This window comes from Haemorhous mexicanus, chromosome 18 (assembly GCF_027477595.1).
Source record: "Haemorhous mexicanus isolate bHaeMex1 chromosome 18, bHaeMex1.pri, whole genome shotgun sequence".
Classification (NCBI taxonomy): Eukaryota; Metazoa; Chordata; class Aves; order Passeriformes; family Fringillidae; genus Haemorhous; species Haemorhous mexicanus.
The window spans coordinates 10,087,473-10,101,586 of NC_082358.1; the positions used below are offsets into that span (position 1 = coordinate 10,087,473).

General features: G+C 48.5%; 1 protein-coding gene across 2 annotated transcripts in view; it reads left to right on the forward strand.

Moving 5' to 3' along the window:
- The first annotated feature begins 1,600 nt into the window (after positions 1-1,600).
- The window catches only part of NKAIN4 (sodium/potassium transporting ATPase interacting 4), a 50,244-nt gene continuing 37,730 nt past the window's right edge, over positions 1,601-14,114 (forward strand). Inside the window, exon 1 of one of the 2 annotated variants that reach the window (XM_059862733.1) lies at positions 1,601-1,851. In XM_059862733.1, coding sequence (XP_059718716.1) covers positions 1,798-1,851 — 54 coding nt within the window. In that variant the 5' untranslated portion in view covers positions 1,601-1,797. The remainder of the gene's footprint in view (positions 1,852-14,114) is intronic. The other variant, XM_059862732.1, reaches the window with a different exon arrangement.

Consider the following 14,114-nt stretch of genomic DNA (forward strand, 5'->3'; position numbering starts at 1 on the left):
ATCTGCATTCATGAAAAAATAAACTGATCTTTGCTCCATTGCTTTTTCCATTCAAAATCCATTTTCTGGGGAATATGAATACTTCCAAAGCTTCCCCAGTCCATAGTTTTCTGAGTGAAATAAACTGGCTTCTTCTCAGGGTGTTTCTTCTCTGGGTGTTTTCCTTTCACCTATAATAAAATGTGTTTTATTGTACCTGACTGCATTACTTGATGCCTTGGTTATGCACAGTGCACAGGTCAGATAATCAATATATTTTACCATTTAAAACCAGAAGGATTTGTGATCAATTCAGAGTCTGCCTTCTAATCTCAGGTATTCAGACTCGGTTTGTTTGTTTGTTCTGTTTCTCCCTGTGGCTGATGTGAATAACAATAATGTTGTTAATATAAGGTTTTAAACACTCCTAGCACTTGAGGACCAATCCTGCTTCCTTTGAATATAGGCAGGCAGTGCTTTCCTCGAGTGAAATGACACAGCTGCTACGATTTCAGCTGCCACCTCCTTCTCACCCCACTGCACGGAGCAGCGGGCTGTGCTTATTTAAACTGAAAGTGGAGCTGATCACTGCTGGTGCAGAGTCACACCCTACTTGGGAGGCAGAAATGAAACCCTGACTTGCTTCAGAGGAAGAAGGGACAGCCAGAGGCGACAGAACAAACTGTTGTGCAGACGCTGGAGCCACCGGAGATTGCAAAGAGACGACCTTGTCACCAGATGAGGCTCTCCCAAAGCTTCTTATCGTGTTGTGCTGAGCTTAGCAGCAGGTCTGTCCCAATCACAGTGTGTGGTGTGTGACCTGCTCCTCAGGCCGGCCACAAGTGAAGTGCGTGCACAGGGCAGGCTGGCATGAGTCGTGGCTTCTGGATCCTGCTTCTCCTTCAGCAGCGGAGGCAGTGGGGAGGACTCGGGCACGTAAAGGAGTTGTGTAAAGTAAAGGTTGTGTGCTTGTGGGTTTGCTCTGCTGTTCACAATTAAAGTCGACTGACTTGCTTTCCTACAGCTGCAGGGTACAGCAAGTGGTGCATACAAGGTGCTCAGATAGAAGCATTTTTGGAAGTAGAACGATGCCACCTACATCCCTCTGCTCCCAGTCAGCTGGGATTCCTTCTCAAACCTGGGCACACTGTAAAATATCCATAAACGTTCACTTTAAAGAATCCCGTGTCTTATCGCCCTTTAGAAGTTTGTTTTCCATGTGCATCCTCTCTGACAAATTTTATGAGAAAAACCATTGCATTTTAGGTTAGTTTGGGGCTTCATAATGTTCAGGGTGAACATGCCAGCACCTGCACGGGGGAGCATATGTGGAAAGAGGAGTGGAGCTCCACAGACCGTGCGTCCTGCACGCACACCTGGCCAGCACAGCCCTATACCCCAGCACAGACCGGTCACTGCTGCGTCCGGCCACAGGAAAAACGAGGAGCTGCCCTGTCCGGGGAATCAGGGCTTCCCCCGCCTCCCGGGGGAGGGCCGGGGCCGGGGCCGGGGCCGGAGCATCCCAGCGCGCCTGCGGGGGCCCGGGGGGCGCATCCCGGCGTTGGCGGCAGCCCCCGCCCCGCCAGCCCGCCCAGCCTGCGGGACGGCAGCGCCGCCGGAGCGTTGCCCTTTTAAGCTGTGGCCCCACTCGCCTCCTCCCCGGCTCCCGGAGGGGCTCCGGCAGCCGGCACCGAGCGAGCGACACCGAGCGACCTCCGCGCCCGCCTCGCTCCCCGCGGCTGCGGAGCGGAGCCCCAGGGCGGCGGCGGGGCCGCGGCCACCGGGCTGCCCCTGCGCTGCCCCCGCTGCTCGGGGACCATGGGATGCTGCACCGGCCGCTGCACCCTCATCTTCCTCTGCACTTTGCAGCTGGTGAGTAGAGGCGCTCGGCATCGGGGGGAGCCGGCGGGGACCTGCGGGTCCGGCTCGCCGGGACGGGGCCGCGAACAAAAGCGCCTCGGTGCCCGCTGCCCCGGGCAGGGCTGCGCTCCTCCGCAACTTCGGCTCGGAGCTGCAAGGTGGAGGGATGTGGGCTGCGCTCTGGGGACGCTGTGTTGTGCCGGGGGGATTTACCCGTGCTTAACTCAAAAAGAGCAAAATGAGGGGGAAAATAAGTAGTTTTCAATTAATAAGTTTGTGCTTATAAAATACTACTGAAAAAAGAAGAAAATTACTCTTTGAGAGGAGCCCCGGCGGCTCGGTGGCGGTGTTGCAAACCAAACTAAACTTCGTACGTGCACAAACCCACCGGTACCTTCAGCCTCTTTCACGGAGAGGTCCACCCGCATCTCACCCTGGCCGCCCGCATCCCACCCTGCTGGGGTTTGTGCTGGCTTGGAAGGAATTATTTCAGACCTCCTCGGGATGAAGTGGAGGTTTTAGATAGAATGTGCCTATTATTACGAATGTATTTATGTAGGAATAAACTTCTCAGTGTGCAGAGAGTGCAGTCCCTGATGGGCACGGGTCGGTCCTTGGCGGGTGCTGGTTCCTGGTCCATATGACATCTGCATAGATGATAAACAAAGGTCTGGTTGTTCCCTGAGTGTCTGCGCATCCAGCCAGGATCTGGAGGGTCCCCTTCTTGTCAATAGCTAATGGGCTCCAGGGCTCCTCCAGCCTTAAAAAGGAAATGACAGCATCTAGGGTTTTAATTTCATTGCCGTGTCCCAAATTTGCTTTATTTTGGAGAGTTAGAAGCGCGCAGGAAAGGGCAGGCTTCCTGCGAAGTTCTTTTGAATAGTTTGCTGGTGCCAAGGAGTGAGTTTATTTAAAACTCTTTGTTTTGGAGTTGGGTGCTGTGACAACGTTTCTTTTCCTCCAAAGAGTCAGGGAGCAGACAAGGGACTGAAGGTGGGAAAGGAGAACTGGGAACATGCTAGTTTTGAAATTATACCCAACAGCCTAAAATTGAAAGGGAAGAGGGTGGGAATGCACCCCTGTGAACCAGACTGGCACAATCCGAAGACGAGTGTGGAGGATTTGACTCATAGTTAAACAAAATACAGAATAGAAGTGATGGGGTTTTCTTGCACAAAGCATCTTGCTCAGCATATTTATGAGTGAGTTGAATGGCTGGGGAGTGTATTTAGTGTCCTGGATTATTTCTTTTGATTTTTCACCCGTGATGACACAAGAAAGAAGCTGCACCCTGTATTACATTAGAAATTGGTGTCTCAGCACTCACTGTCTCTTAAACCTATCACTATGTCATCCTGCTCTAAGCACACACTCACACACTGGGAGAAAAAATGGGAGGGAATGAGAAAAAGAAAAAGCCATGAACTGCTGGTGCTGTTCTGATTTCTGACAAGCGTGGGAGTTTTCTTGTATCCAAGATACGGGGACAAAGAACCCCCAGCATTTTATTTTCCTTAAGACCCTCCTCCTTGAAGAAAAGAATCAGTTTGGCTCATTCTTAAGCAAGTTTGGATGCCTCAAGCTGTAGAGATTTCCCATGGCACTTGCTGGGTGAATTGGTAGAGCTGGAAAAATGTGAACTATGGTGAGGGAATTTCTGGAGCTGTGCTGTGGTGGGGGTGAGGTCAGGAGATCCTGGCCAGTTCCCAGCAAGAGCTTGGGTGAGGGTGAGATCCAGCGTGGTGCTTTGTTATTTACTTTCTTATTTAATTGAGCAAACTTTGTCTGTAAATCATCACATCACTTCCACATCCGCACAGCCAAGTGATGTGCAGGACTTGCTGCTGCCCAGGGTGGGCTCTGCTAAGACAAAACACTGAAGCAATCAGGCCAAGATCATCAATAAATTATAACGACGTGAACTTCCTTTGTTCATCTCACGTCGCTGCTCAGCTTCATTTGATACTTTGAACCCTTCACAGCCTTCCATGTTTGTTGCCAAGCTCTGGGTCTCCCACTGCTGAAGTCCCAGGGGTGAAATTCTGGCTCTTGTGTGGACATTTTTCCTCTGAGTTAAGTGGGGAGAGGATTTTGGTGCTGAGATCTCCCACTTCAGTTCTGCAGCACACCCCTGAGATCTGTTACATATTCTGGTGTCTGTTCCTCAAAGCTTCACAGGGGTTTTTATATAAATGATGAATGGAAACATGAACAGCCGCCCAAAAAACTTGACTCAGGGGCTCTGAGTTGCAATGCTTCATATAGATTGTTTTATTATTAGGTGCAAGTAGTTGAGTGAGCGTGCGGGGAAGTGTTTGTACACTGCAGTCTAAATGTTTCCCTGGGAAAAAAAAAGAAAAAAAAAAAGGCAGAAAACAAACAAATTCATCATTTGCAGTGTGTGCTCCCAAAGAAAAAGTTTGTGCTCCAGCCGGAGAGCAGAACAACGTGTGAATTGAAGGAGCTGCTACACAATGCGAATACCAACGAGCTCCTCAGCCCCCCACGGGCTGAGCCTTGTGGCACAGGGAGAGGAGGAGAGCGTTTGCATCTGTCTGAAGAAAATCAGGGCTGACTCCCCAGCGGTTTGCTAATCAAGGGGGGAGGGAAGGCTGTAGTTTGAATAAATAATTTGCCGTGCTCCAATTTTAGATTATTGTTTCCTTGAAGCGTCCACATTAGGCTCAGTGCTTTGCTGAGCGGTGCTGCAGGGAAGCTAGCTGCAAGAAGGTTCTGGCTCTCCCTCCCTCTGTCCTGGTGTGCATCCCTGTCCCCAATCCTTCCCTTTTTCCCAGTCCAGCCCTACCTCCAGCAGCAGTTTGAGTGAAAGTTGGTCCGGGTCAGGGCTACCCTGCAAAACATCTTCTCAGCCATGGATGGCACAGAGGAGGACCATCAGCAAAGTGTTGGGGTTTTTTTCCAGGGTTTGTGTTTTCCAAAGGGGTTTCCCCCTCCCCATTCTCACTTTGCCCAAACACCTCTGCCATCCAGGAGCTGTTGTCGCCTACGGCAAACCATTAGCCCTTCATCATCCCTCCCAACCCTTGGGCAGATGTATATTAAGAAACAAGAACAAAGTTTAAATGAGCCATAGGCCTCCCCAGGAAAAAATCATGAGGTTCTCTGTCAGGGAGCCTCTGTAGTGGGTTAAGAAATGCCTTGTGTAGGAATTAGAACTGAAAAGGGTTTGCCAAGGGCAGGATTTCTGAACCCGAGTGGAATGAGGCTGTCACACCCACCAGTGGGCTGGGTGGGTCCTGGTGGGGAGCCACCGACCAGGGCTGGGTCTCAGGCAGGAAGATATTAAATAATCATTGATTTGTTGCTTTCCTCTTGGCCAGTGTGAGATTGCACCCAACTGGTGAATTTTCTGGAGCTGTAAGTGCCTGTGCACCGGAGGCACTATGTGAATTTATTTCCACTGAGCATGGAAAAATTCCCTGGCTCCCTGTGCCCTGTCCCTATAAATCAAACAACTGTAGTTTCTTTACATTCTGTCCATGGATTGAGAGCTCAGATGCCAAGCAAAGCCTGGAGACAATTTTACAGATACATTATAAATCCCCCTAGAATAACAGCTTCTAATGGAAAAAGTGACTAATACTTCAAATGAGCACAGAACAAGGCACCCTGGGACGGGACTGCACATGGAGACTAACCAAAAGTAACTATATACATTTATTTATTTATTTATTTACTTACTTACTTATTTATTTCCTCATGCACTCTTTCTGCCTTGCTCCTTTCTTAGCGGTTCCTTTTTAATCTCTTACAGAAGAGGGTAACCAGTTCTGGAAGCTGTTTGAAACCAGCACAGATCCTTCTCTAGCTACTCTTGAAGTGGTTGTATTGGTTTGATTGAGGCGTAAAATGATGCAGGGCACGTGAGGAGTGAGGGCAGAAGGGGAGTGTGGCAGACTGGCAGTGGGATGCCCTGGAAAGGCTAGATCTGGGCACAAATGAAGTGTGAGTTAAAATAGTTGGAATAGAAGGATTTTTTACAAGGGCATGTGGTGATAGGACAGGGGGGAATAGCTTTAAAGTGAAAGAGAGTAGGTTTAGATTGGATTTTGGGAAGAAATTCTTTCCTTTGAGGGTAGTGAGCCCCTGAGAATCTGTGGCTGCCTGGTCCCTGGAAGTGTCCAAGGCCAGGTTGGATGGACCTTGGAGCAGCCTGGAACAGTGGAAGGTGTCCCTGCCCTGGCAGGGGGTGGAATGAGATGATCTAAGGTCCCTTCCAGCCTAAACTTGGATTCTGTGATCCCAATTGTCTGACTCGATCCCTCAGCACACGTGGGCTGCAAGGGGGAGGGTGGCACAGCATGTCCCTCTCCAGGGTGAGGAGGAGAAGGATTGCAGTGTCTGGGGGCTGTCAAAATCACTTGCTCTGCTTCTCCTCTCCACCCCAGGGATCATTTGGGCTGGAGGTTGGGAGAGGAGAGCAGGACTTGTCTCTCCCCTCCTCTGCAGCTGCCTCTGGAGCCAGGGCAGAGTCAAGCTGCCCTGAGGGAGCTGTGAGCCTGCACAGCTGCCATGTGGCTGAGCACAAAGCCTTGGGGGGAAGAGCAGGTGCAAGGGGAAGCACAGCATCCCTTGGCTCATCACGCTGCTCAGGACCCCTCCAAAATTACCTTGTGCTCTCCCCAGCTGTTTATCTTCTCCATGGCTTGTGCTTAAATCCTAACCCCTCCAGGGAAAAGGCCATCTTAGGTGGATGTGCACAGCACCCAGCTCTGTGATGGCTCAAACCTATCCTGAAGTCCTTGAACAATATTCCAGGCTAAATAATAACGTAAGACTAAAGACTGCATTTGACAGATGCTGTCTTCTCCATGTCTGCTGCAGACAAAGGAAAATTAAAGCTGTGCCAATAATAGAGCTCGTCAGCATTTTCCACTGAAGCTGACTTTCAGTAGAAACCTGGGGATTTGACTAAATGAATATTTTCATGAGAAGTATCTGCTTTCCATAGACAATCCTGACTTTTTCTCCCAAGTTTTGGCCAGAATATTTTGGCGAAAAGTCAAAAATGTGCTGGCAAATGTTTGCTGTGCTGGCAAACATTTTTAATTTTGGAGTGGTGGAGCTTTTCTGACAAAAAATTGAATTTTTGCATGAGATTTTTCTTTTCTTCCCCCATTTTTCCTGAGCAGCTGGAGTCAGTACACTGCAGCCCAAGGGAAGAACAAGGGAGGAGCAGTTTGGGGTCTGTGTTTCAGATGTGCCCAGGTCTCCTGGCTCCCCACATCCTCCTTTCCTATGGTGGTGCTGGAGATTGCAGATGACTCACAGGAACTGTGTCCTCTAACCAAACCCACTCAGACCAGGAATGAAATTTGGCCAAAGCCAAGCCAAAAAAGCAGCTGAGGGCAGGGTGGTGTTGAAGTCAACTCTCCTTGGAGAACTGGGGTTTTATTTCAGCTGACACAGTGACTTTGTGGACCACTCTGATTTTTCCCGGTCACTCTCTGCTCCTTTGGCTTCCCCTTTTCCTCTCAGTAGAAGAAGAGAAGGAGCTGGTTTTCCCTGATGGGGACCCTCTCCCTCTGGCTGGTGTGGGGTTAAGGGAGCTGACGTTGCTCCATTGTGTGCTAATAATATATGGAAACTCGGATCATTTTGGCTGGGGTGCAAAGTGGAGCCCTTCCAAGAATCCGCTCCAGGGGCCCTCAAGTATGAACTCTTGGAGAACAAACTGGATAACAAAGGCCAGATTGTGATCTCTTTTCCTCCAGGAAAACCCTGGACTAGCCCATTGCTTTTTGAGCACTTAAGAAAATGCATATTATCCAGTGAGCAGTAAGTGCCCCAGCTGTAGCATTGCCTTTCCCATTAACAAAACGTTGGGTCTGAGGTCAGTAGAGCTAAACCTTTCTTTCTTGTTTAAACACCCCCCAAAACCAGGGATAATTTGTGATTTAATGTTCCCTTTGTCCCCACTCTCCCACAGTACATGTGATGAGCACAGCCAACTGCACAGGTTGTGTCTCTGTGTTGCAGTTTGGTAGAAAGAGAGTTTTTAACCAAGTGGAAACTTTTGTCTCAAAAGCAGCAATTCTTCACCGCTTCCCTGTCTAAAGAACACGAGGAGGGAAAAAATGACATTTCTGGACAAAAAAGGAAGAAAATACTTTGGCATTTTGCAATGTTTGCTGAAGATGATGGGGGTGTTCATTGTGCCAAACCCCAAATATTTTCAACTTTTACAGAAGCTTGAAAACACTTCTGAAAAGTTGCAGAGTCTCCCCAAAAAAGAAGTTGTTTTGTTGTTGTTTCTTTTTTTCATTGCGGTTGTGCACCCTGGATGTTCTCACCTTTCAAATATCTCTGACGTCATCATGTGTCCCCCAAACCCAGCTCATGGTGGGATTTAAGGAGAAAAATCCTCAAAGGGAAAGCACAGGTTTGGGTGTTTCTCAGGGTGGTGCATTGCTGCAGTGACTCATCTGCTCCCAGTGGTTTGGGGTATTTTTGTTGCAGAAGGAAATTCAGTGAATAAACGCCCTGTGGAAATTGGAATCTGAGATATTTTATAATCATTCCAGAGTCATAATATTACCTTAAAGTTCATGAGATTTCAGACTAAGAATAAACAACTTCTGCCTTGTTCACTTATTGATCTTTGGTAAGAGTCAGAATCTCATTTCACCTTCCTCTTGCCAGGAATAATAGTAGGGATTACAAAAGTATGGATTAACAGGAGTAAAAAGTTACAAATCAGTAGTAGTAAAGTAATAATAGGAGAGTAGGTGGTAATAATAGGGAGCAGAAGAACTGAAATGATTGAAATATCTGGCAGAAATCTCTGAGACAATGCTTCAGCAGAGTTGCTGCTTCTCTCCAGTGTGTCAGAACTGTGTCTCACCTTGAGCACAGAAAAGTCAATGGTGATGTTGCTCTGGCTCCTCCTGCCTCAGCCAAGCCCTGGCCCTACATCTGAGAGTCCTTGTGAAGAACGGAAGTTTTACTTTGCTCTGTGTTCTGAGGCTTCACAGACTATGGAGGAGCGAGCAGCAGATCTCTGCTGGGGCAAGATCAATATCTCCTCCCTTGACTTTGCTGTAGCTCATTAACATCAAATGTCTTTTCCAAGGGGTGCTTTTTGGTCTATTTTCCACAAGGGCTCAATTGCCATTTTCCTGGTGTCTGTGGCTCGTTCTTAGCACAGCTGCTTTTGTGTCAGAACGTTGGACACAAGTATGTTGTTTATCAGGGAAGTGCACGTCCCAGATTTTCTCTCAAATTCATGGAAATCAGGAGTGCAGCTTTTCTGATCCCCTTTCCCCCATCATCCATCAGGTGCTGCTTGGGTGATTCCAGGTTTAGTAATTGAGATGTCAGATTCCCTGACACCTTTGGGCTGAAAGGATGATGGTGTGGAAGCAGTGACCTCAGCTGCCATCTGCCTGGGCCTAATGAAAATATACTGTGGGAATTGAGGCAACAGCTTGTCTTCATCACCTGCTCGAGGCGGGCAGACGTCAGGACTTGCTGTGCCAGCTTCCTTTGCCACCTCTCAGCTCCTGGCCAGCCCTGCAGGCAGCTTCCCACCTGCTCTCCAGGCTCTCTCTGGCCAGCAAAATATCTCCTTTCTTCCCTCTTTCCTTTTTTTTTTTTTAACCTTCCATTTTTTCAGTCCACTGCTCAAAACTTAAGAAAACCAGGATCCTCGTGGTGGAGCAAGCACACAGATGTGTGCCCAGGGGTGTGGGAGTGTGGGAGCACAGGCTGCCCCTGTTTCAGCAGCAGAGCTATCCCAGTGCCCAGCAGTGGGGTGGGAGGGCTGAATATGCTGTGCTCTGTCATTGTGCCACTCCTGTGACCTGGGACATCACTGACCTGAGGTCAGAATGATACAGGACACACTCTGTCCTTCCTTGGTGAGCACTTGGCCAGCTGGTCACCTGGGCTAAGAGGAAAGATCAAGAATTGAACAGTACTGGGGATAGTTCAGTTCTATTTCTCCTGAAGTCCTAAGACTGTACAAAAAAATGGATTCAGGTGCTCAGATGAATACACAGCTACAACAAATATACAAAACCTGGGAAGATGCCTCCTGTGACACCTCTCAGGGGACCAGGGACCTCTCTTGTGTCTGTGGTGACCCTCACAACAGCCTTGGACCCATTAAAGCCTTTGGTGCTGATTTATATTTTCTAAGTGCTGTTCCCTGGGGATAGTTCATCTGTGAGCACCATTTCATCTGTACAGGAAGGTGAGCTAGAGGATACTAAAGAAGGGGATGGAGCATTTTATTACCCACACACAACTTATAAAATATTGAGTGTAGCCTTGCATGGCGTGCTCTGAGTGCTGTGGTCATCCATCATGGATAAACAGGCTCCCCACAATTAACAGTTTGTCACTGTCTATCTTCAGCTCCACCTGAACATTACCTCTGTAGTAACCAAAGCTCAATCTCAGTACCAGCATGGTTGACCTACTTGGAGACCAGGAGGAATCTTAAGTCCAGGCCTTGCTCAGGTTTGTTCATATTTAGGAAGTTTGGATGTTATTGTAAAGTACTGCAACAATTTTCCTGCACGTTAGAAACTTCTCTCAGTTGAGGGTACACTGGGTGCTACCCTAAGGTCTCCAAGCAAACTTCTTCCCTACCTGAAGCTCAGCAGATACTGCCATGGTCCAGATACTTGGAGAATGTAACTCCATGCTGTGGGGCTTGGGAGCAACCTTTCCTTCTTTGAGAGATGCTGGATCATTGATATTCCTTTAAGAACTCCCACTTTGGTGGAAGCACCACATCTGAATGCTCCTTGAAGCAGGATATATTCATGGGCACTTAAAAAACCCCAAAATTTTTATGCTTCCCTTGAAGGGATTACTGCGTGAAGCTGGCTAGAAGAAAATCTCCTCTTGAATCAAAGACCCACCTCAGCAGGACAAGTGTGAGCTGGCCTGGCCTGACTGTCTTGGACCTTCATTTAAGGTCACTGATTTCAGGAGACCTTGGAAGTGGCACAGCCCACAGATAAGTGGTTGCCAGCTCACAGGTTCACAGAGATAAGGACTGGGTCCATGGGCTCATGCACCTCGTGGAGAATGACCAAGGCCTGAGTCCTGAGTCTTGGGCAGACTCCCAAGAGTCTGAGGTTCTGGGCCAAACACCTCAGAGGTTCTGGGCCAAGCACCTTCTGTTCAGCTGCAGCACAAAACACCTGCCACAGCTGATCCCTGAGGATGGTGCAGGGAACATCCAGATTGAGGACTGTGCATTTAGATAACTTGCATGGATATTTGAACTACTGATTCCTCAGCCAACACAAAGCCAGTTCCCAGTTCCCCATGGCTGCTGGTAATCCGTTAGCAGATTCCATGTGGGAGATGGGGATGGGCTCTGCCAGGCTGCTGGCACCCCTGGCTCTGGCAGACAACACTCTTCTGTGATATCATTGTGGGAAAGGCAACACACCTGCTTATATTGTGGATGTACAGAATTAGGGGAGAAATCTGATTATCCTAATTACTCAGAAATGCTAAATATGTGCAGAATACCGTTTGGCTAATTAGCCTGGGAGATTGCTGGCTGTTCAGCAGGGAGCAGAGTGGGTGCTGGGAGAAGTGTGATGGGAGTTCACAGGCTGTTTTGTGCCCTTTGCTGTCTGAGCATGTGGAGAAAAGTGAGCTTGGATGCTTGGAGATGTGATTGCCAACCTTAAAACAAATTAAAAAGCTGGGAAAGAGCAATTTTTTTTTTTCAGATGTCTGACACTTTTTAGAATTGTGGGTCTCCAAGTTTCCCATCTCATTATTTTTACCAGAGACATCCAGGGGAAGGATGAATTTGCCTTACTGCAAACAGCTGGTGAGAGCCCCCACACAGCACCTTCTCAGAGGGATCTGCTCTACTCCTTTTCCTGCCTTGTGCTGGCACAGGCACAGCCTCAAATGCTCCTGAAGCCTGAGGAGACCATGATGTAATTGGTTCTCTGAATGGTGCTGCTTTGTTTGCATTTAATAGGCTCATCTGCACCACTGAGGGGGTCTTGTGGCCCCAAATCTGGCCTGCTTTTCCCAGAGGCACAGAGCAAGTCAGGCAGATGCTAAGCAGGATGGAGGGTGGTTGGTGCTTAGGTCCCAAGGTATTAATCCCCTCATATCCAGATCCAGAGTGCCAGGCTGGCTCCTCCAGCTGCATGCTGGACACAGATCCACCAAGGAAACCCTGAGGCTATTTGGGAGGGCTGCAGGGAAACTGGGACATGGGACAGGTGATGTGCACAGCTTGGTGTGTCCTACAGCCAGCACAGCTCTGCCAGCAGCCAGGGCCAAACCCAGATCTTCTGGGTGTAATCTGTGCCCAAAACTCACATCCATCCATCTCTCCTTGTAGCTGTGCTTCCCCAAGTCTTTAAATAACCCTGCCTGCCTTTTACCCCTGACCTAGCAGAGATGAATGTCCACCTCAAGCTTTTCTGGAAAGCTTTCCCTTCCTGTTCCTGCAAGCTCAGGGTCATTCCTGTGGTCAGTCCAACACAGCATTAGCTGAGCACTTCTCTGGGAGAAGCTGCAAAACATTTGGGCCTCCAGGGCTGCCACTGAGACAGCTTAAAGCTGAGTTGTGTGACAGTGAGAAAGAATAGATAGGGTGATAGAAAAACTCTGCCATGGCTTCAGACAATAAAGACTGTGTCTCCCTTGTGATGAATAATGGCTCTTTGTTTTATTCCTTAGATGACAGGGCTGTTAGAACTGCTGAGAACTGTCCCAGTGCTAAATATATGGGTGTGCAATAAAGGCTCTGCAATCCATGAACTGAGACTGAATGGATACTTGAGTGAATCATTTCGAGTACGATGAATTTCTGGAGCAGCTCACAGTGACAGGAGGTGGCAGGGCAGTGTCCTGAAGGATGCTTTCCTTGCCTGAGATGTAGCTCAGATTTTATGGCTGCCAACTTTTTTTCCTCATGAAGCCTCCCTTGGCCATGTAAAGTTCCTCACTCCCAGTTTTGGCCACCAATCTCTAAACAAAGGGCATTTCAGATGGAGCTCCAGAGTTTAGTGCTGAGACACTGTCCAGATTTTCTATCAGAAATCCCAGAATCCCAATCCTGGCACACTCAGTGGGGATGAAACAGTAAACATCAGGTTCAGCTACAGGCCAGGGCTGAGAGCTCATCAGAACCCGTCAGAAATTGGGTTCTGCTACAATGAGGGGGAAAGTGCTGCATCTTCCTGCTGCAGGGTCACCAGGCTGGAGGAAGGGGCGATGCACAGGTGTTGTCACTGTCTGGAGTCACCTCCGAATCCTGCCAGATTAAACCTCCTTGAAATTACTTAATGTACCAGCAAGGATTTGAATTTTCATAATGGGGATTAGCACTTTTCTATTTTAGCTAATCCTTGCAGTCAGACCCACAAGCAAGAAGATCAGAGAACTTGGGGAGAAAAAAATGGTCGGGAAGTTTGGAGTAGGAGCAAACCAAAGGTGTCATTGTTCCAGGGATGAGGAATCATCTCACACCTCCAAGCAGAGGTGTGGATGAAGCTTTGGTGTCCCAAACTAATAGAGAACATGTCTTTGTCCCTTTCCATGGCTGAAGGAGACACAAGAGTCTGTGGGGGCCCCCTGGGTGAGCTGCTGGTTGGGACTCAGCCCCCACAGGGTCACCAAACTCTTGCCCTATGGAGACACGATCACAAAGATTTGCTGCAAGTGAACTTTGTTCTCCAGAGCTGCCAGAGTGGCATCTATTGACCAGCCTCTGTTTCCAAAAGGAGGGGAAAGTGGAAAAAGAGAAGGAAAAGAGAAATTCAGCTTTGCTGTTGAATAAATCATGAGCCATTGAGGAGCTGTGAGTCTGCAGCAGGGGAGGGGCAGGGGCAGCGCAGAAATAAGGGGACAAAAATGTCATGCAAAAAATGAAGCACAGGAGGGGCCTGGCCATTGTGTGACACTCCTTGAAACTTGGAGAGTTGGTTGGTGGGAGGCCAAAAGATGTGTACAATGAAAGAGAGACACTCGAGTGGACTGAAAATGCAAACAAAATGGGTAGCACAACAGAGGAGATAAATTATGCTCATAAAATAAACAATGGCTGAGTGACACTGGATAAACAGTTACATATAATAACACCACTGTTTGTCCCAACCACCCTAATTGGGAGGCTGGGCAGCATCTGATGAAAACTCTGCGTTGCACATTTTCCCCTCCTAATGAGGAAGATTTTCCCTCCCCCCTGGAAGCCTCCTCCCCCCAGTCCCATTTAGCAGCAAACTGAAAGGCCTGGTTTCATTCCACTTTCCCACAGCAAA